We start from the raw sequence: 24,861 nt of genomic DNA, 5'->3' as shown, positions 1-24,861 counted from the left end.
TTCATCGGCGAATGGGTTGGAGAGCCGGCCAGCTCCAGAGGGGAAGCTGGGCTGAGTGGGGAGGTCTTCGGCACCCTGGTTAGCACAGTTGGGGAGAATGGAGGCGAAGGAGCACTACCACAGGAATATCTAGACAGGGCTCCAGTAATGGAAATGTTTTTAATTGGAGATAAACATAGCACCTTCAGTGCCATTGCCTAGCCCCGTTACCCCACGGACAGTAGTGGAGCATCACACAAATTGCTGGGCGGGCCAAGCTAAAGAACACACAAAATATTCAAACTAGATCATTCGCATTAATCAGTATACCTTCTCTTCTTATTTGTTACAAGATCAAGTGAGCAGATCAAAAGAAGTTATGCCAAAATTTACTACTCCCTTACATTGTACAGAGGACGCGTGGGAGCATATGATAATTTGCCAGGCACTACAATTTTGACTGGCCTTGCACATAGCTACATATACTACAATTTGTAATCTGTAAACAACAATTGAGTGAATTGTTTATGCTAGCATATTGGTAACGACATGAACAGATAATGACCTAAGTGAAATTTAGGGGAAGAAGAACGCCGTAAAAAAAAAATAGGGGACGAAAATTGGGAATGATTCAAAGAAGTTATATGTGAAGCTTGTAGTCATTCAGGAGAATTGGAGAAATTGAGGGTACGATAGGATCAAATTCAAGAAGGAGCTCATTTTTGGGAGTTGCCTGTGTTGCCGGTGGTAGCTGGGTGTACTTGTGGCCGCGTGGAGTCGTAGGCTGGCCGACTCCGACTCGCCCTGCTGCTGTGTGCGGTGTGCCGGTGGCCTGTCCGGCCGTGGGCGGCGGCTGATGTGTGCCGCAGTCCCCGTGGCCGGTGGGTGGCGCCGCGGCGGCGGCTGCTGAGTCGTCGAGTGCTGCGTTTCTGCGTGGCGTGTGAGGAGTGAGCTCCTGGGCCATGGGCTGCATCCATTCCAGCCATCTAGTGAGTGCTGGGCCTAGATATCGATTTGTTTTTCCCTAAAGCTGGGTAGGTGTGTCTCAAGAAAAAAACTGGGTAGCCTATACAAGTACCCTCACGCTTAGGGTTTCTAGCGCCGCCTCTGGCGATTGCGATCGTCGGCGAGGGAAGCTGGTTTTTGTGATTGCTGCCGAATCATCGCCCCCACTGGAGGCGGTGAGGGGGATTACTGGAGACTCAGGTGCGCTTTGCTGAAACTCGCCGCCATGGCGGCGGAAGGAGGCCCTTCATTGCAGGCGGGGAAGAAGTTAGAGACTGATCTGGAGGAGATGATGAAGAATATGGAGCTGCTGGAGGAGGAGTTGGATGATGTGGTCATTGGGAAGGCTGATGCCCAGAAGTTTGAGGCGGAGGCCAGGTGGATGGCGATAGCCCGTGTCAACACCAATAGATCCTTCAGCTCCTCTGCGTTTTTTGAGAACATGAAATTCATATGGGGGCTGGCCCAGACACCTAAGTTCAGAGAGGCGGGTGAGAACTTGTTCATCTTCCAGCTCTTTTGCCTTGGGGACTAGAAAAGGGTTGTTCATGGAGGCCCATGGCTCTTCAGGGGGCTTGGGGTGATCATTAAGGACTATGATGGCAAGACAGACCCAGAATTGGTGGCTCTGGATGGCCTGTATGTTTGGGCGAAAATACATAAGATACCTGATATGTATCGCCATGAATCAATTGTTGATGAGTTAGCTCGCAGAATTGGCAAGGTCCGCGTGGTGCAGATCCGCCCCACCCTCTATTATGAAGGAGATTATGTCAAGGTAAGAGCGAGGATAATCACTGCAAAACCTTTGACTCGCTTTACCCTGCTTATTGTGGAAGGAGAAGGCAGACGCATGCTCGTTGTTAAGTATGAAAAGATCCCGTTCTTTTATCAGGTGTGCAGCTTCATGGGTCATAGCCATGAGCAATGTGGCAACAGTGTGTGGAAGGATGAAGATAAAAAGTGGGGCAAATGGATGATAGCTCAACGCCGAACTGTGATGTACTCGCAGCCTATGGGGCGGGGATTTTCTGTTGGAAATATGCCCTAGAGGCAATAATAAAATGGTTATTATTATATTTCTTTGTTCATGATAATTGTCTATTGTTCATGCTATAATTGTGTTATCCGGAAATCGTAATACATGTGTGGATACATAGACCACAACACGTCCCTAGTGAGCCTCTAGTTGACTAGCTCGTTGATCAAAAGATAGTCATGGTTTCCTGACTATGGACATTGGATGTCATTGATAACGGGATCACATCATTAGGAGAATGATGTGATGGACAAGACCCAATCCTAAGCATAGCTCAAAGATCGTGTAGTTCGTCTGCTGTAGCTTTTTCGAATGTCAAGTATCATTTCCTTAGACCATGAGATTGTGCAACTCCCGGATACCGTAGGAGTGCCTTGGGTGTGCCAAACGTCACAACGTAACTGGGTGACTATAAAGGTACACTACAGGTATCTCCGAAAGTGTCTGTTGGGTTGGCACGAATCGAGACTGGGATTTGTCACTTCGTATGACGGAGAGGTATCTCTAGGCCCACTCGGTAATGCATCATCATAATGAGCTCAATGTGACCAAGTGGTTGATCACAGGATCATGCATTACGGCACGAGTATAGTGACTTACCGGTAACGAGATTGAAAGAGGTATTGGGATACCGACGATCGAGTCTCGGGCAAGTAACGTACCGATTGACAAAGGGAATTGTATACGGATTGATTGAATCCTCGACATCGTGGTTCATCCGATGAGATCATCATGGAGCATGTGGGAGCCAACATGGGTATCCAGATCCCGCTGTTGGTTATTGACCGGAGAGTCGTCTCGGTCATGTCTGCATGTCTCCCGAACCCGTAGGGTCTGCACACTTAAGGTTCGGTGACGCTAGGGTTGTAGAGATATTAGTATGCAGTAACCCGAAAGTTGTTCAGAGTCCCGGATGAGATCTCGGGCGTCACGAGGAGTTCCGGAATGGTCCGGAGGTAAAGATTTATATATAGAAAGTTCAGTTTCGGCCATCGGGAAGGTTTCAGGGGTCGCCGGTATTGTACCGGGACCACCGGAAGGGTCCCGGGGGCCCACCGGGTGGGGCCACCTATCCCGGAGGGCCCCATGGGCTGAATTGGGAGGGGAACCAGCCCCTAGTGGGCTGGTGCGCCCCCCCTTGGGCCTCCCCTGCGCCTAGGGTTGGGAAACCCTAGGGGTGGGGGCGCCCCCCACTTGGCTTGGGGGGAAGCCACCCCTTGGCCGCCGCCCCCTTGGAGATCCATCTCCTAGGGCCGGCGCCCCCCAAGGCCCCTATATAAAGAGGGGGGAGGCAGGGCAGCCGCACCCTTGCTATTGGCGCCTCCCTCTCCCTCCGTAACACCTCTCCTCTCCGTCTGCGCTTGGCGAAGCTCTGCCGGGATCCTACTGCATCCACCACCACGCCGTCGTGCTGCTGGATCTTCATCAACCCCTCCTTCCACCTTGCTGGATCAAGTTGGAGGAGACGTCTTCCCAACTGTACGTGTGTTGAACGCGGAGGTGCCGTCCGTTCGGCACTAGGTCATCCGTGATTTGGATCACGTCGAGTACGACTCCATCAACCCCGTTCTCTTGAACGCTTCCGCGCGCGATCTACAAGGGTATGTAGATGCACTCCTCTCTCCCTCGTTGCTAGATGACTCCATAGATTGATCTTGGTGATGCGTAGAAAATTTTAAAATTCTGCTACGTTCCCCAACAGTGGCATCATGAGCTAGGTCTATGCATAGTTTCTATGCACGAGTAGAACACAAAGCAGTTGTGGGCGTCGATATTGTCAATTATCTTGCCGTTACTAGTCTTATCTTGATTCGGCGGCATTGTGGGATGAAGCGGCCCAGACCGACCTTACACGTACACTTACGTGAGACTGGTTCCACCGACTGACATGCACTAGTTGCATAATGTGGCTGGCGGGTGTCTGTCTCTCCCACTTTAGTCGGATCGAATTCGATGAACAGGGTCCTTATGAAGGGTAAATAGAAATTGGCAATTCACGTTGTGATTTTGGCGTAGGTACGAAACGTTCTTGCTAGATACCTATAGCAGCCATGTAAAAACTTGCAACAACAATTAGAGGACGTCTAACTTGTTTTTGCAGCAAGTGTTTTGTGATGTGATATGGCCAAAGGATGTGATTGATGATATATGTGATGTATGAGATGATCATGTTCTTGTAATAGGAATCACGACTTGCATGTCAATGAGTATGACAACCGGCAGGAGCCATAGGAGTTGTCTTTATTTATTTATGACCTTCGTGTCAACATAAACGTCATGTAATTACTTTACTTTATTGCTAAAGCGTTAGCCATAGTAGTAGAAGTAATAGATGACGAGACAACTTCAAGAAGACACGATGATGGAGATCATGGTGTCATGCCGGTGACAACGATGATCATGGAGCCCCGAAGATCGAGATCAAAAGGAGCAAATGATATTGGCCATACCATGTCACTATTTGATTGCATGTGATGTTTATCATGTTTTACATCTTATTTGCTTAGAACGACGGTAGCTTAAATAAGATGATCCCTCGTAATAATTTCAAGAAAGTGTTCCCCCTAACTGTGCACCGTTGTGAAGGTTCGTTGTTTCGAAGCACCACGTGATGATCGGGTGTGATAGATTCTAACGTTCGAATACAACGGGTGTAAGCCAGATTTACACACGCAATACACTTAGGTTGACTTGACGAGCCTAGCATGTACAGACATGGCCTCGGAACATAGAAGACCGAAAGGTCGAGCATGAGTCGTATAGAAGATACGATCAACATGAAGATGTTCACCGATGTTGACTAGTCCGTCTCACGTGATGATCGGACACGGCCTAGTTGACTCGGATCATGTTTCACTTAGATGACTAGAGGGATGTCTATCTGAGTGGGAGTTCATTTTGTAATTTGATTAGATGAACTTAATTATCATAAACTTAGTCTAAAATCTTTACAGTATGTCTTGTAGATCAAATGGCCCACGTTGTCCTCAACTTCAACGCGTTCCTAGAGAAAACCAAGCTGAAAGATGATGGCAGCAACTATACGGACTGGGTCTGGAACCTGAGGATCATCCTCATAGCTGCCAAGAAAGATTATGTCCTAGAAGCACCGCTAGGTAACGCACCTGTCCCAGAGAACCAAGACGTTATGAACGCTTGGCAATCACATGTTGATGATTACTCCCTCGTTCAGTGCGGCATGCTTTACAACTTAGAACCGGGGCTCCAAAAGCGTTTTGAGAGACACGGAGCATATGAGATGTTCGAAGAGCTGAAAATGGTTTTCCAAGCTCATGCCCGGGTCGAGAGATATGAAGTCTCTGACAAGTTCTTCAGCTGTAAGATGGAGAAAAATAGTTCTGTCAGTGAGCACATACTCAAAATGTCTGGGTTGCATAACCGCTTGACTCAGTTGGGAGTTAATCTCCCGGATGACGCGGTCATTGACAGAATCCTTCAGTCGCTTCCACCGAGCTACAAGAGCTTTGTGATGAACTTCAATATGCAGGGGATGGAAAAGACCATTCCTGAGGTATATTCAATGCTGAAATCAGCAGAGGTGGAAATCAAAAAGGAACATCAAGTGTTGATGGTGAATAAAACCACTAAGTTCAAGAAAGGCAAGGGTAAGAAGAATTTCAAGAAGGACGACAAGGGAGTTGCCGCATCCGGTAAGCAAGCTGCCGGGAAGAAGCCAAAGAATGGACCCAAGCCCGAGACTGAGTGTTTTTATTGCAAGGGAAGTGGTCACTGGAAGCGGAACTGCCCCAAATACTTAGCAGACAAGAAGGCCGGCAACACTAAAGGTATATGTGATATACATGTAATTGATGTGTACCTTACCAGTACTCGTAGTAGCTCCTGGGTATTTGATACCGGTGCGGTTGCTTACATTTGTAACTCAAAGCAGGAGATGCAGAATAAATGGAGACTGGCGAAGGACGAGGTGACAATGCGCGTCGGGAATGGTTCCAAGGTCGATGTGATCGCCGCCCGCACGCTACCTCTACATTTACCTACGGGATTAGTTTTAAACCTCAATAATTGTTATTTAGTGCCAGCTTTGAGCACGAACATTGTATCAGGATCTCGTTTAATTCGAGATGGCTACTCATTTAAATCCGAGAATAATGGCTGTTCTATTTATATGAGAGATATGTTTTATGGTCATGCTCTGATGGTGAATGGTTTATTCTTAATGAATCTCGAGCGTAATGTTACACATATTCATAGTGTGAATACCAAAAGATGTAAGGTTGATAATGATAGTCCTACATACTTGTGGCACTGCCGCCTTGGTCACATAGGTGTCAAACGCATGAAGAAGCTCCATGCAGATGGACTTTTGGAGTCTCTTGATTACGAATCATTTGACACGTGCGAACCATGCCTCATGGGTAAAATGACCAAGACTCCGTTCTCAGGAGCAATGGAGCGAGCAACCAACTTATTGGAAATCATACATACTGATGTGTGCGGTCCAATGAGTGTTGAGGCTCGCGGTGGCTGTCGTTATGTTCTCACCCTCACTGATGACTTGAGTAGATATGGGTATGTCTACTTAATGAAACACAAGTCTGAGACCTTTGAAAAGTTCAAGGAATTTCAGAGCGAGGTTGAGAATCAACGTGACAGAAAAATCAAGTTCTTGCGATCAGATCGTGGGGGAGAATACTTGAGTCACGAATTTGGCACACACTTAAAAAAATATGGAATAGTTTCACAACTCACGCCGCCTGGAACACCTCAGCGTAATGGTGTGTCCGAACGTCGTAATCGCACTCTATTCGATATGGTGTGATCTATGATGTCTCTTACCGATCTACCGCTATCATTTTGGGGCTATGCTTTAGAGACTTCCGCATTCACTTTAAATAGGGCTCTGTTGAAATCCGTTGAGACGACACCGTATGAATTATGGTTTGGGAAGAAACCTAAGTTGTCGTTTCTAAAAGTTTGGGGATGCGATGCTTATGTCAAGAAACTTCAACCTGAAAAGCTCGAACCCAAATCGGAAAAATGCGTCTTCATAGGATACCCTAAAGAAACTATTGGGTATACCTTCTACCTCAGATCCGAAGGCAAGATCTTTGTTGCCAAGAATGGGTCCTTTCTAGAGAAAGAGTTTCTCTTGAAAGAAATAAGTGGGAGGAAAGTAGAACTTGATGAAGTATTACCTCTTGAACCGGTAAGTGACGTAGCTCAAGAAAATTTTCCTGAGGTGCCTGCACCGACTAGAGAGGAAGTTAATGATGATGATCGTGAAACTTCAGATCAAGTTGCTACTGAACTTCATAGGTCCACAAGGACACGTTCTGCACCAGAGTGGTACGGCAACCCTGTCTTGGAAATCATGTTGTTAGACAACAGTGAACCTTCGAACTATGAAGAAGCGATGGCGGGCCCGGATTCCGACAAATGGCTGGAAGCCATGAAATTCGAGATAGGATCCATGTATGAAAATGAAGTATGGACTTTGACTGACTTGCCCGATGATCGGCGAGCCATAGAAAATAAATGGATCTTTAAGAAGAAGACAGACGCGGATGGTAACGTAACCATCTATAAAGCTCAGCTTGTCGCTAAGGGTTATCGACAAGTTCAAGGGGTTGACTACGATGAGACTTTCTCACCCGTAGCGAAGCTGAAGTCCGTCCGAATCATGTTAGCAATTGCCGCATTCTATGATTATGAAATATGGCAAATGGACGTCAAAACGGCATTCCTTAATGGTTTCCTTAAGGAAGAATTGTATATGATGCAGCCGGGAGGTTTTGTCGATCCTAAGAATGCTGACAAGGTGTGCAAGCTCCAACGCTCGATTTATGGGTTGGTGCAAGCATCTCGGAGTTGGAACATTCATTTTGATGAGATGATCAAAGCGTTTGGGTTTACGCAGACTTATGGAGAAGGCTGCATTTACAAGAAAGTGAGTGGGAGCTCTGTAGCATTTCTCATATTGTATGTGGATGACATACTGTTGATGGGAAATGATATAGAATTCTTGGAAAGCATAAAGGCCTACTTGAACAAGTGTTTTTCAATGAAGGACCTTGGAGAAGCTGCTTATATATTAGGCATCAAGATCTATAGAGATAGATCGAGACGCCTCATTGGTCTTTCACAGAGTACGTACCTTGACAAGATATTGAAGAAGTTCAAAATGGATCAGTCAAAGAAGGGGTTCTTGCCTGTATTGCAAGGTACGAGATTGAGCACGGCTCAATGCCCGACCACGGCAGAAGATAGAGAAAAGATGAGTGTCGTCCCCTATGCCTCGGCCATAGGGTCTATCATGTATGCTATGCTGTGTACCAGACCTAATGTAAACCTTGCCGTAAGTTTGGTAGGAAGGTACCAAAGTAATCCCGGCATGGAACACTGGACAGCGGTCAAGAATATCCTCAAGTACCTGAAAAGGACTAAGGATATGTTTCTCGTTTATGGAGGTGACGAAGAGCTCGTCGTAAAGGGTTACGTCAATGCTAGCTTCGACACAGATCTGGATGACTCTAAGTCACAAATCGGATACGTGTATATTTTGAATGGTGGGGCAGTAAGCTGGTGCAGTTGCAAGCAAAGCGTTGTGGCAGGATCTACATGTGAAGCGGAGTACATGGCAGCCTCGGAGGCAGCACAAGAAGCAGTCTGGGTGAAGGAGTTCATTACCGACCTAGGAGTCATACCCAATGCGTCGGGACCGATGACTCTCTTCTGTGACAACACTGGAGCTATTGCCCTTGCCAAGGAGCCCAGGTTTCACAGGAAGACCAGACATATCAAGCATCGCTTCAACTCCATTCGTGAAAGTGTTCAAAATGGAGACATAGAGATTTGTAAAGTACATACGGACCTGAATGTGGCAGATCCGTTGACTAAATCTCTCCCTAGAGAAAAACATGATCAACACCAGAACTGCATGGGTGTTCGATTCATCACAATGTAACTAGACTATTGACTCTAGTGCAAGTGGGAGACTGTTGGAAATATGCCCTAGAGGCAATAATAAAATGGTTATTATTATATTTCTTTGTTCATGATAATTATCTATTGTTCATTCTATAATTGTATTATCCGGAAATCGTAATACATGTGTGAATACATAGACCACAACACGTCCCTAGTGAGCCTCTAGTTGACTAGCTCGTTGATCAAAAGATAGTCATGGTTTCCTGACTATGGACATTGGATGTCATTGATAATGGGATCACATCATTAGGAGAATGATGTGATGGACAAGACCCAATCCTAAGCATAGCTCAAAGATCGTGTAGTTCGTTTGCTGTAGCTTTTCCGAATGTCAAGTATCATTTCCTTAGACCATGAGATTGTGCAACTCCCGGATACCGTAGGAGTGCCTTGGGTGTGCCAAACGTCACAAAGTAACTGGGTGACTATAAAGTTACACTACAGGTATCTCCGAAAGTGTCTGTTGGGTTGGCACGAATCAAGACTGGGATTTGTCACTTCATATGACGGAGAGGTATCTCTGGGCCCACTCGGTAAAGCATCATCATAATGAGCTCAATGTGACCAAGTGGTTGATCACGGGATCATGCATTACGGCACGAGTAAAGTGACTTGCCGGTAACGAGATTGAACGAGGTATTGGGATACCGACGATCGAGTCTCGGGCAAGTAACGTACCGATTGACAAAGCGAATTGTATACGGATTGATTGAATCCTCGACATCGTGGTTCATCCGATGAGATCATCGTGGAGAATGTGGGAGCCAACATGGGTATCCAGATCCCGCTGTTGGTTATTGACCGGAGAGTCGTCTCGGTCATGTCTGCATGTCTCCCGAACCCGTAGGGTCTGCACACTTAAGGTTCGGTGACGCTAGGGTTGTAGAGATATTAGTATGCAGTAACCCGAAAGTTGTTCAGAGTCCCGGATGAGATCTCGGGCGTCACGAGGAGTTCCGGAATGGTCCGGAGGTAAAGATTTATATATAGAAAGTTCAGTTTCGGCCATCGGGAAGGTTTCAGGGGTCGCCGGTATTGTACCGGGACCACCGGGTGGGGCCACCTATCCCGAAGGGCCCCATGGGCTGAATTGGGAGGGGAACCAGCCCCTAGTGGCGCAGGGGAGGCCTAGGGGTGGGGGCGCCCCCCCACTTAGCTTGGGGGGGGAGCCACCCCTTGGCCGCCGCCCCCTTGGAGATCCATCTCCTAGGGCCGGCGCCCCCCAAGGCCCCTATATAAAGAGGGGGGAGGGAGGGCAGCCGCACCCTTGCTATTGGCGCCTCCCTCTCCCTCCGTAACACCTCTCCTCCCCGTCTGTGCTTGGCGAAGCCCTGCCGGGATCCTACTGCATCCACCACCACGCCGTCGTGCTGCTGGATCTTCATCAACCTCTCCTTCCCCCTTGCTGGATCAAGTTGGAGGAGACGTCTTCCCAATCATACGTGTGTTGAACGCGGAGGTGCCGTCCGTTCGGCACTAGGTCATCGGTGATTTGGATCACGTCGAGTACGACTCCATCAACCCCGTTCTCTTGAACGCTTCCGCGCGCGATCTACAAGGGTATGTAGATGCACTCCTCTCTCCCTCGTTGCTAGATGACTCCATAGATTGATCTTGGTGATGCGTAGAAAATTTTAAAATTCTGCTACGTTCCCCAACATTTTCATCTCGCGGCAGGGGCCGAAGCCGCGGCGGTTTTGGCCGTGGTTTTGTTCCTACCAGAGGAGGAGGTGTGGTGAATGAACAGGCCAGGAATGCTACTTCTGGAGCATCTCGTACTGAATCTGGTGATGCAAACTCCCAGGCAAGGAGGCAAACAAGGATGATCTCCCGGTGGGGGTTGAGGAAACTGAAACTGGTCCAGTAATGGAGGAGATAGCCAGCCCGGACAAGGGGGGACAACCATGCTTGAGAAATGATCAGGAAAGGGATTGCTTGCTGAAACTGTATCTGGGAACAATGAGATAGACATAGGGGTGGTGGGGGAAACAAGCAGGATCCCCAACAAGCGCCAGTCGCAGGAGAATCATGTAGCGGCCACCGAAAGGACTGCCATGGCGTCCGTTACGGGAGCTAGCAGTGCCCTTGTTACTACTGGGATGGTACTACACGGGGTTCCTCCCTTACCCCAGTGTATGTGTCACCAAGGAAGACCAACAAGAGCCCCAAAAAACTGACCAATCAGCAAGATTTGGAAGGTGGGGAAGACATGACAACTATTGCCAGTACTCAATCGGCGGGCTCCCGAGGGGGCGCCGCCGGGCACAATGAGTTACATATGCTGGAACTGCCGAGGCGCGGGCAAGGCCTCGACAGTTCGCGAGCTTCGCAATATCATGAAGAACTTTGCCCCTACCATGCTTTGTATTTTAGAAACACAAATCGACAAGGCAAGGGTAGAAAACTTAGCATCTTCAGTGGGTTTTTGATAATGCTTATGCTATAAACAGTGTTGGTAGAAGTGGAGGCATTGGCCTTTTTTGGAATAATGCAATAAAGATTGATATTCTCGGGTACTCGGACTATCATGTGGATATTTCTGTAAGTGATCTAGGTTGTGATCTATGGAGAATGACAGTTGTCTATGGTGAGGCCCAAACTCACTTACGGCACCAGACATGGGATACCATCAAAAACATCAGCAACACAAGCAACCTTCTGTGGCTGTGCATAGGTGATTTCGACGAGGTCCTTTGCCCAGATGAACATGTGGGAATTGGGCAGAGGAGTAATGCACAAATTCAAGCATTTCGTGATGTAGTGGATGTTTGCATGCTGATGGACATAGGTTTCAAAGGAAGGTTTGGGGCTTTTGAGAAGAAAGTAACAGGTGGATCTTATACAAGAGTTAGACTGGACTGTGCTCTAGGGTCGGCTGAGTGGTGCTCGCTATTCCCCAATGCGAGTTTGACCCATCTAGATGCAGTTACATTAGATCATTGCCAGATTTTGCTTGAACTAAACAGTACACAATCAATACTGAAAGGGGCAAGCAAGATCATCAGGTATGAAGTGGCATGGGAGACGCATGAAAATCTATGAGATATGATTCAGGATTCTTGGTCAGCTAGCCAACCAAGCTTGTGAATGGAGAATATTAAACAAAAACTAGCCAACCTCTCGAAAAATCTGAAACTTTGGGACAGGGACACCTTTGGGTCGGTTAGGACAAAACTTAAACATTTTAAGAAAGAATTGGGGAGGCTGCGAGATGATCCGGCGCGCGTCAGTCCAACCCATCAGGAACAGAAGGTCCATGAGAGACTTGTTGAATTGTACCATAGGGAGGAGATATTGTGGCATCAACAGTCGAGAATTGAATGGCTTACATCGGGTGATAAGAACACCATTTTTTTTCATATGAGAGCAAGCTTGAGGAGAAAGAAGAATATGATCAAGTCACTTTCAAGTGCTTTGGGCATTATGGTGGATGATCCAACGGATCTAAAGTAATTGGTTTCAAACTTTTACAAAGAATTGTACACCTCGGAGGGTGTAACAGGGATGGAGGCTGTTTTGGAACATGTACCCCGCAAAGTCACGACAAATATGAATGGGATTATGTGTGCTCCATACACGAGGGAGGAGGTGAAAATAGCATTATTTCAGATGTTCCCTACCAAAGCCCCAGGGCCGGATGGGTTTCCTGCTCACTTTTATCAAAGGCACTGGGACGTTTGTGGAGAGGAGGTGACAAATGCGGTCTTGCGAATTGTCAAGGGAGAAGAAAGTGTGGATTGCATTAATGATACTTTTTGGTCTTAATACCAACGGTAATGAACCCAACCCTTCTCACTCAATCCAGGCCTATAAGCGTGTGCAATGTTCTATATAAAATTGCGTCAAAAGTGGTGGCAAACAGATTAAAGCAGATTTTGCCAGACATTATATCTCAAGAGAAATCAACATTTGTTCCAGGAAGATTAATTATGGATAATATCATTTGCGCTTATGAATGTCTACACTTTATGAAGAGGAGCAAGGCCAAATCCAATAGTCACCGTGCGCTAAAATTGGATATGATGAAAGCCTATGATAGGCTAGAATTGGATTATTTGGAGGATGTCATGACCAAACTAGGTTTTGCACGGGCATGGATTGATATTTTGATGGGCATGATTAAGTCAGTGTCTTTCTCAGTTTTGTTTAAAGGAGAAAAGTTAGAACAGTTTAAACCCACCAGGGGTATTCGACAGGGAGATCCAATCTTCCCTTGCCTCTTCTTGATAGCAGCGGAGGGCCTCTCGTGCCTTTTGAAATCTGGAACTCAATCATCGCAATTTGTGGGAGTACAGGTGGCCCCGACAGCTCCGGTTGTCAACCATCTTCTCTTCGCTGATGATAGTCTGCTGCTTTTTAAGGCGAGTGATGAGGGGGCGGCTGAAGTATCAAACCTGTTGACTACTTACTGTAACGCTTCGGGTCAGAGGGTGAACAATGAGAAATCGTCCATCTTTTTCAGTAAGGGATGTCCTCAGTCTGTTCGTGAAGGTATAAAGAATTCCCTTAATGTGCACAATGAACAACTCAATGAGAGGTACTTGGGCATGCCGACAGATGTAGGTCACTCAAGGAATGGTACATTTAAATACTTGAGAGACAGAGTTTGGGAAAAGATCAAGGGATGGATGGAAAAGTTATTGCCATATGCAGGGAAGGAAGTGTTGATAAAAGCGGTTGCTCAAGCAATCCCAGTTTATTCTATGGCATGCTTCACATTACCATGTGGCATTTGTGAGAGCGTGACATCTATGATTCGACAATTATGGTGGGGTAGTAAAAAGGGTAAGAAGAAGCCTTGTTGGGTCTCTTGGGACATATGCACTAAACCCAAATCTTTGGGAGGTCTCGGCTTTCGGGATATAGAGATTTTCAACTTGTCCCTCCTTGCCAGACAAGCATGGAGGTTGATTGAGGGTCCAGCCACCTTGAGTGCAAGGATATTAAAGGTAGTATACTACCCATCGGTTTCACTTCTTGAGGCTGAACTGGGAGCCCAACCATCATAGATTTGGAGGGCGATATTGGATGGTCGTGATGTGGTCTCCAAGGGCATTATTAGAAGAATTGGAATGGGAGAGAGTACTAGTATCTGGAAACATAATTGGTTGCCGCATTCGGGACTAATAAGGTCAATCACGTCACTAGTATCCCAGCCGCCTTTATTAGTTTCGGAATTTATCGATGCCTCATCATCGTCTTGGCGAGAGAATGAGTTAAGAAGAGTTTTTGTTCCTATTGATGTGGAGGAGATATTGAAGATACCACTATGTACGAGGAGGATCAATGATTTTTGGGCCTGGGGAGAGGACCACCAAGGCAAGTTTTCTGTGAAATCATCTTACAAGATGTTGTACAATCTGAAATTTCAGCAAGCGCATCTCCTTGAGGGCGCCGGGGGGACGTCTGTTGTTGATAGAGAGATGAAGGCCTGGGTAGCAATATGGCATATCAAGGTGCCTTCGAAGCTGAGGAATTTCGTTTGGAGACCGTGTAATGAATCAATCCCTATGGGGGATGTATTGCATCACCGTCACATGTCAACTACGTTTGCATGTCCCTTTTGTTCAACTCATGATGGATGGAAGCACACACTTGTTGATTGTGTTATGGCCAGGTGCATTTGGTCACTGTCTTCAGAAGAACTAGTTGAGAAGATGTGCAATAATCTGAAATTAAACGCCAAAGGTTTGATATTCACACTGCATGAAATACTATCAGAAGAGGAGTTCACTCGCTTGGTGGTGACACTATGGGCGATCTGGAGAGCTAGGAGAAGAGCCGTTCATGAGGACATCTTTGGCAGTCCGCTGCAGACTCATACTTTTATCAATGCTTACTTGAGGGACCTGCAGGTACTAGTGAAGCCCAACCAACAGGCACGCTTGAGCATGAGTAGCAGACTGTCTCAGTGGTTACCACTGCCTTTGGAGCATGTAAAAATGAATGCTGATGCAGCAGTTTTAAACGGGACAGTGGGGGCTGTTGCAGTCGTTTGCAGGGATATACATGGAGTCTTTCTGGGTGCGTCGGCTATTACTTTTAGGCACATCCATAACCCAACCATACTTGAGGCATTAGCAGTGAGGGAAGCGTTGGCAGTGGCATAAGATTTATATGTTCAGAAGATTTACGTTGCGTCTGATTGTAAGAGCGTGGTGGAAGAAATCAAGCAGGGGTCGTCGTTGGCAGGCCATGCGGCTATTATACATGAAATCATAGCTAGATCTTATGCTTTTTCTTCATGTAATATAATCCACGAGTTTAGGAGCTCGAATTTGGAGGCTCACAATCTCGCTAGACATGCACTTTCACTCGGGTTGGGTCGCCATATTTGGTTAGACCAACCCGGGGATCTTAGTTTCATTCCTGTAAACATGGTGGCAGTTTGAATAAAGTCTAGCAAGAATGTCTCAAAAAAACTGGGTAGGCCACGCCTTTTAAAAAACACATTTGCTGCCGGCCCGCCGGGCGAAGCGTTACGCCGGACGTGCACTGCACGTTAGATCAAGACACATCACAATGCATGTCAGGGCCCCATGCACCGCTTTAGGGTCAATCTTATCATTTCTACTGCGTTGTCCACCCCTCATTCCCGTGGCCTTCCTCTTTGCTCATTTCGTGTCCACACAACATGTTCTCATCTCTTTCTTTCTACCCCTCTCCTTCGCCATGAGAGAAGAACCACATAGCTCGGCATGTGCATTCCTTTTTTTGGGTCCATCAGCGGCGGCATGCTCCTCTCCATGAGATTAGCGACGGCGACAAGTGTTGCAACCAACACCCACCGATGCCGGAGACAACGGATACAAGTGCGGGAGACCCCGTGGTGGCATGCATTCAAGATGTTGGAGGTACATCGACAAAATGCTGGAGATCTCGGCCAGTTTATTTTTGTTGCAACCAAGTGTGTGTTTATTTTGCTGGAACCAACTTCAGATTTTGGTACCAAGTATTTGGGTTTTATTGGAACAAACCAAAAAATTTGCTACCATGCTTGTTTCCCTGGTGGAATCAGTGTATTTCTTTTGCTACAACTGTCTTCGACTTTTGCTGGTACTAACCAATTTTTTGCTTCCATGTACTTTTGTGTTGGAACCATTGTATCACTTTTGCTACAACCGTTTTGATTTTTTGCTACTACCGCCTTGTTGATTTGTTACATCCATTTTTTCATGAGGTTACTGAGACCCACAACTATGTGTTTTTTTTGCTACGACCATTGTCGATTTTGCTACCATCGGTGTCAACATTTGCTGCTTTCACGCCCGTGAAAATAAGAGCTGCAACCAAAAATGGCGGCGAGGTGCAGCGTCAGTGCGGGGTGTTTTTCAACCAAGGTGTTGGGGGCGTTGCAAGATTTGTTGGGGAAGTAGATCGAGTTTTTTGCTGCAGCCACATCCATGGCGATGACTACGTTTTTTTGCTGTTAGCAAGTACAACATCGCTTGGTTGGCCACGGAGGAGATCTCACCGGAGCTCCTGAGCTACGACCACAATGGCGAGGGCCTGGAAGCGGCGTGCCAGGGGAGCGTGGGGATTTCCCTTTTTCTATTGCGACCTATGCGGGAAGAAGATGACTCAAGGGAAAGCCAAATCTAATAGTTGTACATGAAGGAATCAGACAATTGAGCGGTGCCTGGCCCAAATTTGGGCCGGTCGACGGGCGCCTACCACTAGCCAAAGATGAATGGACAAAGACTAATTTTTTTGAACCTAAACACTCATGATCTTTTTTCACGCAGGGAGGGGGGAGTGACCCCTGGAGTACACATAGCTCCACCTCTGAGCTTATCCATGTAGAGAGTCTCTGAGCTAGAGTCTATAGGGATGTGTTTAGATGCTGGGCTATCACAGTTTGGGATAGGGATAATCGTACTTTTGCATGGATACCTGTCATTTGGTTGGTGGGCGAGTAGGAATAAGGATGGCCGGATACTCGTAATATTCCCGTAAAACGAGGCTCTACTTGTCCGTGAAAATCTCATAGATTTGGGCATCCTGAGCGCATGCACGACGCAAAGGCAGGCCGTGAAACGTTTTCTCGGTTTTATTTTGTTCACCTCTCAAACAAAAGGCCAACCCTATCTCTTTCCGCTTTCCATCTCTCTTTTCTCTACCGTGGTGGCTATAGATCGAAGCGCGACAATTGAGAGGTGAGACACGGCGGTATGGGTCTCTCCTTGCGTTGTTTACTTGTCGTTCCATCTCTTCTTCCTCTATCGATCATCTATCGCATCGGGGTTGCAATGTTAACCCAGCATAGGGCATGGAGGCGGTAGACACAAGTCAATACCGCGCGCGGCCATCGGAGCCCTGTGGATGGAGGCGGTTTCTCTCCGGCAGGGCATGCGCGATGTACTCAGCGGGGCGTGGTGTGTGTCGTATGCGCATGCATGATGTACTCACTAGGTGTGGTGTGTGTGGTCTGTGCATGCCATGTTGTGTGTGCGTGGTGTACTGGTGTGTACTACCTCCCCTTGATTTTTCTCTCCAAAAATTTGATCCTTTGTTTGATTTTGTGCAACAACAGCTCAATGGGCAAAGGGGGCCGGGGAGTGAGGGGACATATCTTTGATATCCTTGTTTTTCTTCTAGAAATGGCTATCCCCAACCATGATTCATCATCCAAATCAAACAAAACATGGCTAACCTCACACATCAACCAAACAGAAAAATGTCTATCCCTAAACGGGCGGTTGGGGATACCCATAACCACACTAGCTGTTGGGAATCATTGCATGGAAAACAAAAAAATTCTACGCACACGCAATGATCTATCCATGGAGATGCATAGCAAAGAGGGGGAGAGTGTGTCTATGTACCCTCATAGACCGTAAGCGGAAGCGTTTCACAACGCGGTTGATGTAGTCGAACTTCTTCGTGCTTCCACCGATCAAGTACCGAACACATGGCACCTCCGCGTTCTGCACATGTTCAACTCGGTGACGTCCCTCGCCTTCTTGATCCAGCAAGACGTAGAGGTAGTAGATGAGTTCCGTTAACACGACGGCGTGATGACGGTGATGGTGAAGTGATCTCCGCAGGGCTTCGCCTAAGCACTATGACAATATGAAGGGGGGTGTAAACGATGGAAGGGGGCGCCGCACACGGCTAGGCAATTGTCTGGGGTGTGCTAGGGATGCCCCCCCCCCACACACACAGATATATATATATATATATAGGTGGAGGGAGGGAGGAGCAGCCAAGGGGTGCGCCCCAAGTAGGCCGAATCCTACTTGGGGTCTTCCCCAATTCGGCCTCCCCCTGCCATGATTGCCGGAAGGAAAAAGGGAAGAGGGAAGAAGATAAGGAAGGGGGTTGAACCCCCTCTTCCCCTTCTCCAATTCGGCCTCCTGCCATAAGGGGGGCGCGCCACCTAGTCCTGGCCATGGGCAGCCTAGCCCGGTCGGCCCGACCCGGCCCGACCTTGTCCACGGGCCGGGATCAGGCCTAGGTTTTGAGCCCGATGGCCGGGCCAGGCCAGGCCCGGGCCCGTCATTTTTGCCGTTTAAGGAAGAGGCCCGGCCCGTGGCCCGAGGCCTGACGGGATTTTAGCATGATGGGCTGGGCTCGGGACCGATTTTTAGGCCCGGCAGTCTGGCCGGGCCGGGCCGGGCCGGGCTCGGGCCTGTTTTTTTTGCGTCGGGCTTTGGTTGGCCCGGCCCAAAGCCCGGCCCGGCCCGAGGGATGGCCAGGTATAGCGCCACCCCTTGTGGGCTAGTGTTCTCCCCTCCCATGGCCCATGTGGCCCATATGTTCCCCCCGGGGGTTCCGGTAACCCCTCCGGTACTCCGATAAATACCCGATACACTCGGGAACACTTTTGGTGTCCGAATACTGTGGTAGTACAACATTCATTCACCAAATCACATAACTCATATAATACAATATCATCATCGAATGTTAAGCATGCGGACCCTACAGGTTCGGGAACTATGTAGACATGACCAAGACACCTCTCTGGTCAATAACCAATAGCGGAACCTGGATGCTCATATTGGCTCCTACATATTCTACGAAGATCTTTATCGGTCGAACAGTTATGACAACATACGTTATTCACTTTGTCTATCGGTATGTTACTTGCCCGAGATTCGATCGCCGGTATCTTCATACCTAGTTCAATCTCGTTACCTGCAAGTCTCTTTACTCGTTCTGTAATACATCACCTCGTGACCAACTCCTTAGTCGTTTGCTTGCAAGCTTATGATGTGTATTACCGAGAGGGCCCAGAGATACCTCTCCATACTCGGAGTGACAAATCCTAATCTCAATCTATGCCAACTCACAAACACCTTCGAAGATACCTGTAGAGCATCTTTATAATCACCCAGTTACGTTGTGACGTTTGATAACACAAAAGGCATTCCTCTGGTATCCGGGAGTTGCATAATCTCATAGTCGAAGGAATATGTATTTGACATGAAGAAAGCAATAACAATAAAACTGGACGATCATTATGCTAAGCTAACGGATGGGTCTTGTCCATCACATGATTCTCCTAATGATGTGATCCCATTATCAAATGACAACTCATGTCAATGGTTAGGAAACCTTAACCATCTTTGATCAAAGAGCTAGTCAAGTAGAGGTCCACTTGGGATATAGTGTTTGTCTATGTACTCACACATGTATTAAGGTTTCCGATTGTCGGAGTAATGGGCCACAGGTAGGCCAACCCGAGTCCCATAACCTTTCAAGACATTGGGGCAGGTGCGCCCCTCAAGACCCCAGGACAAAGAGCTGCCTCCTGAGGAGTCGACGGCAAGGCGGACGACTCCCGCTCATGGCCGAGTCCCAGGGACGACTTCCAGAGAAGCCGGCTTTGGGGAGTCGGCCTGCGACTCCAACAAACCCCATGACCTCATCAAAGGGGACGAGGCAGGGGCGTGGCTACAGCAAAGCCCACCCCCGCCCCTCACCAAGGGCAGGCATGGCCACAACACGCCGTACCCCGGAAGATCTCCGTGCGGCGTGGCCCTGTTGCCATGTCGGCCCTGACATCAGCACCGCAGGGCCGAATCCTGCACCCACGACGGCTTGTTTGTACGGCCTGGAGGCAGCAGGGCCCACCGGTCAGTGAGACCCCGGGAGACGGCGGGAGAACCACCAGTCGGACCCGTCGGGAGTCGGCCCGGGGGAGTCGGCCGAGCCCTCCCCCGGGGCCCACGCGCCATTAATGAAGATGAGATGGGGAGTGGCAACAGTGATCGCCCGCCAGGCGGCGGGGCTGTTGCCATGACCTCATGATCGATCCCGCGTCATCAGAAGTACGGCTACAGTAATCAGCAGCCGGCAAGACCCGCCCGCGGCGGACGCGGCCTGTCGGCTTCGTACTCGGCCAGTCAGCGGGGCCCGCAGTCGGCGGGCCCCAGCGGTCAGCAGAGAAGACGGAGGCCAGAGACACTGACGGCTGGGCCCGCGCCCAGCCAGATTACCATTGTACCCCTGGGGGGTAGGCCTATATAAACCCCCCAGGGCACCCATGCAAAGGGTTGGAACCCATTAGCTCTAGACCAAATCATATAGGAGGGAGAGAGCTAGTCTTGCCCTCTCCTACCACCAGAAAACAGCTCAAGGAGCAACTATGTAAGCACTTTACCATAGTGATCATGCGGAGACCCCGCAGAGCAGCAGTAGGGGTATTATCTCCCCAGAGAGCCCCGAAGTTGGGTAAGATTCGCCGGCGTGCATGTCTTCGCCTCATCCCGTTTCCAGGCACCGGCGACGTTCTACTCGCCCCCACCATGATAAGCCATCCGTTGGCATATGACGCACCAAACCCCCGACATTTGGCACCCACCGTGGGGCCTGGTGCACCGCCGTCTGGAGATCTGTTCTGGACGGGAACCCTTTTCCTCCCTAGTGAGCGCAGCCAGCCAGGCACGCCCGATGGAGTTTGCGCCGACGCGCTAAGCGGCGTTGAGATCGCCTGCGCGGTCAGCTCCTTGGCCGAACTCGTCAGCGAGGTCCGCCTCTCCGACGAACCTGCATCCAACGCAGGCACGGATGGCCCCGAGAACCTCCTCGCGGGCCTCCTCGATCAACTCCACGTTTCTGGCGAGCCTGCCGTAGACTTGGAGTCCGTAGGCTCCACCGACCCGATGCTGGTCGACTCCGACACCGCGTCGCTCGACGCGTTCCCCACCAACGTGGTGGTCTACGACGAACTTCTCCCCCACGCAGAGAGCGACGGAAGCACTATCACTGAGGTGCTAGTCATCAGTCATGACGAGTTCCCCGGCGGAGGAGCGCCTGACTCACTCGGCGTGGCGCTGCAAGACCTAACTGCGCCCATTCCGGAAGACGTTGACGCAGAGACGTTGGAGGCGCGCCGCCTTCAGCTCGTTGAAGGCACGAAGAAGCTGGCCAGCATGAGGCGCTTGTCAGAAGCCTACCAGCGGGAGATGGATCGCGCCGTTGGCGTCTCGCCGGCCCTGGCGGAGCCCAGCCGCCTTGGCGCGGTCTGGCAGCGCGGCGTAGCCATCGCCAACCTGTTTGGGGCAAGCCGCCCTGTGTACGCTACACCAGCAGAGAACATCCGAGCCGCCCAGGCAGCGGCGGACGAGCTGGACAATTTCGAGGGTGAAGAACGCCACCTCATGATGGAGCGAGTCCAACGGCTTCTCGACGCGGCCGCCGCGCAGAACGAGGCCGGCTGCCGCGCGGAGGCGCCTCAACGGCCCAACGACGACCCTCACCGAGACCAAGGCGCGACATCTCGGACGCCGACTGGCGGCGGCCGAGGAAGAAGAGACAAGGAGCTGACTGTCAGCCACAGTCGGACTCGCATTACCATAGAGCGCGACCGAGACAGCCGCCCAAGGGCAGTGGAACGACGGGACGACTGTCCGCCTCCCCCTCCCCGCAAGGAGAGGCGAGTCTCCCCGCCGCCTGTTGACCATCCGACTCTCGGTGACCGCCTTGGCCGCCGAGAAGGAGTTGGAGAGAACGACGCCCGCCATCGGATCGACCGACTCCACCGATCCTTAGCACTGGAAGAAGAAGACGAGCTGGGTCCGCCTTGTTTCGGCCCCCGCATTCGGGACGAGCCCTTTCCCAGAGGATTCACGCTCCCAAGAGACACGCCCAAGTATACCGGCTCCGTGAAGCCGGAAGACTGGCTAGTCGATTACTCCACGGCTGTCAGCATAGCAAACGGCAACAAGCGTGTCGCCGTAAAATACGTTCCGCTCATGCTCCAGGGCACGGCCCGGACATGGCTGAACATCCTAAAGCCCCGCAGCATCAACAGCTGGGTCGACTTCACCGAAGCGTTCGTCCGCAACTTCACCAGCACGTACAAGCGTCCTCCCAAGCCTCGTCAGCTCTCCTTGTGCGTGCAAGGCCCCAACGAGTCGACTCGCGATTACCTCACGCGTTGGGCCGAGCTTCGAAACTCCTGCGAGGGCGTGCACGAGGTGCAGGCCATCGAGTACTTCACGGCCGGGTGCAGAGAAGGCACCCTCCTCAAGCACAAGCTCCTTTGCGATGAGCCAGAAACCCTTGACGAGCTGATGATCATAGCGGACAAGTACGCCACGGCCGACTCCTCCATGAAGGCGGAAATTCAAATCAGCACGACTGGCAAAGTGGCTCCTCAAGCTCCAAGAACTCCGGCGGCAGACGCCGGCCGGCGACAACAGCAGGGCGACAACAAGCGCAAGGCCACGCAGGCGGCTTCCAGCAGCCGGCAGGTCGCGATCGTTGAAGCCCAGCAGCCAGAAGAGCAGCCCCCGCCCAAGCGAAAGAAAGGCGGCAAGCCAAACTGGTTGCCGGCCTTCTCCTACGAGCAGACCTTGGATGGACCTTGCAAGTTCCACAGTGGTGCAAAGCCGTCAAATCACACCACCCGGAAGTGCCACTGGCTCACCAGGATCACCAAGGGAGACGGCCTCCTGCCTCCCCCGCCTGCTGGGCAGCCGCCTCCACCTCTGCCCCAGCAGCCGGCTGTCAGGCCAGTCGGCGTAGTACAAGACGAATACCCTGAAGAGCATGGAGCCTATGTGGTGTTCACCAGTGTGGCTGATGATCGACGCAGCAGGCGGCTGCAGCGACAAGAGGTGAACGCGGTAGCGTCGGAGATGCCAGAGTTCATGCACTGGTCTGAGAGGCCCATCAGCTGGAGCAGGGCTGACTACCCAGAAGTGATGCCGAGTCCGGGCTCCTATGCTTTGGTACTGAACGCCACCTTTGCTATGGACAGACGAGCCGCGCGTTTCTCGCGATTTCTGATAGACGGGGGCAGCAGCATCAATATCCTGTACAAGGACACCATGGAGAAGTTAGGAATCAAGCAAAGACAGCTTCAGAACAGCTGAACTGTGTTCCACGGCATTGTTCCTGGGCTTTCCTGCTCGCCAATCGGCAAGATCCTGATGGACGTCCTCTTTGGGGACAAAGATCACTTCCGTAGAGAGCCCGTTTGGTTTGAGGTGGTGGATCTTGAGAGCCCATACCATGCGCTGCTTGGCCGACCTGCCTTGGCCAAGTTCATGGCGGTCCCCCACTACGCCTACCTCAAGATGAAGATGCCCAGTTCCAAGGGAATTCTGACTATGGCTGGCGACTACCAGAAGTCGTCTGCTTGCGCAGCAGAGAGCAGTCGGCTGGCCGAGTCCTTGGTAATCGCGGCTGAGAAGCGGCTCCTTGAGCGAGTTGTGGCGATGGCCGGCGAGCAGCCTGAGGTGTCACCCAACCCAAAAGAGTCGGAGACTGAGGGTTCGTTGAAGCCAGCGAAAGAGACAAAGAAGATACCATTGGACCCGGAGCACCCAGAGAGGTACGCCGTCGTAGGTGCAAACCTCGACAGCAAATAGGAAGGCGAGCTCGTTGATTTCTTCCGTGAGAATCGAGACACCTTTGCATGGTCCCCCAAGGACATGCCAGGTGTACCGACGGAATTCACCGACCACAAGTTACATGTCCGATCTGATGCAAAGCCGGTCAGACAGCCCCTGCGCCGCTTATCAGAAGAGAAGAGAAGAGTTGTCGGAGAAGAGATAGCCCGACTCCTAGCAGCCGGCTTCATTATGGAAGTGTTCTTTCCAGAATGGCTAGCAAATCCGGTCCTGGTACTAAAGAAGAACAAGCAGTGGTGAATGTGTATTCACTACACGAGCCTCAACAAGGCCTGCCCCAAGGACCCATTTGCTTTACCAAGAATCGATCAGCTGATAGACTCCACAGCCGGATGCGAGCTGTTGAGTTTTTTGGATGCATATTCAGGATATCACCAGATCAAGTTAAACCCGGCCGACATACTGAAAACCGCCTTCATCACGCCGTTTGGAGCCTTCTGCTACCTCACCATGACGTTCGGCTTAAGGAACGCCGGCGCCACCTTTCAGCGTTGCATGCAGAAGTGCCTCCTCAAGCAGCTCGGCAGGAACGCCCACGTTTACGTGGACGACGTGGTGGTGAAGACGGAAAAGCGTGGGACACTGCTGGAAGACCTCAAGGAGACCTTTGAGAACCTGCGCCGGTTCCAGATCAAGCTCAACCCCGAGAAGTGTGTCTTCGGAGTACCAGCCGGCCAGCTCCTTGGCTTCCTAGTCTCTGAACGCAGCATAGAATGCAACCCAGTAAAAATCAAGGCCATTGAGAGAATGGAGGTACCTAGCCGACTGCTGGATGTGCAGAAGTTCGCCGGCTGCTTAGCGTCCATCAGCCGATTCATCAGTCGGCTGGGCGAGAAAGCTCTCCCCTTGTACCAACTCATGAAGAAGACCACTTTTTTCGAGTGGAAGCATAAGGCGGACGAAGCTTTTCACCAGTTGAAGAAGATGCGAACTACTCCATCCATCCTGGCGGCTCCGACTCCCAAGGAACCTATGCTCATGTACATCGCTGCCACTAGCCGAGTA

At 50.1% G+C, this 24,861-nt stretch overlaps 1 protein-coding gene across 1 annotated transcript; it reads left to right on the top strand.

The window, feature by feature from the left end:
* Positions 1–15,472: 15,472 nt before the first annotated feature.
* LOC125551348 (uncharacterized) lies at positions 15,473–23,330 on the top strand. The gene is made up of 2 exons (XM_087518030.1): positions 15,473–15,846; positions 16,426–23,330. The coding sequence occupies exon 2, from the start codon at positions 20,608–20,610 to the stop codon at positions 23,314–23,316; it is 2,709 nt and encodes a 902-aa protein (XP_087374156.1). The 5' UTR covers positions 15,473–15,846; positions 16,426–20,607; the 3' UTR covers positions 23,317–23,330.
* The last annotated feature ends 1,531 nt before the right edge of the window (positions 23,331–24,861 follow it).

The sequence above is a fragment of the Triticum urartu genome, chromosome 4A (genome assembly GCF_056163025.1).
Source record: "Triticum urartu cultivar PI428250 chromosome 4A, HENAU_Tu73, whole genome shotgun sequence".
NCBI lineage: Eukaryota > Viridiplantae > Streptophyta > Magnoliopsida > Poales > Poaceae > Triticum > Triticum urartu.
This window is presented reverse-complemented; position numbering and strand designations above follow the sequence as displayed.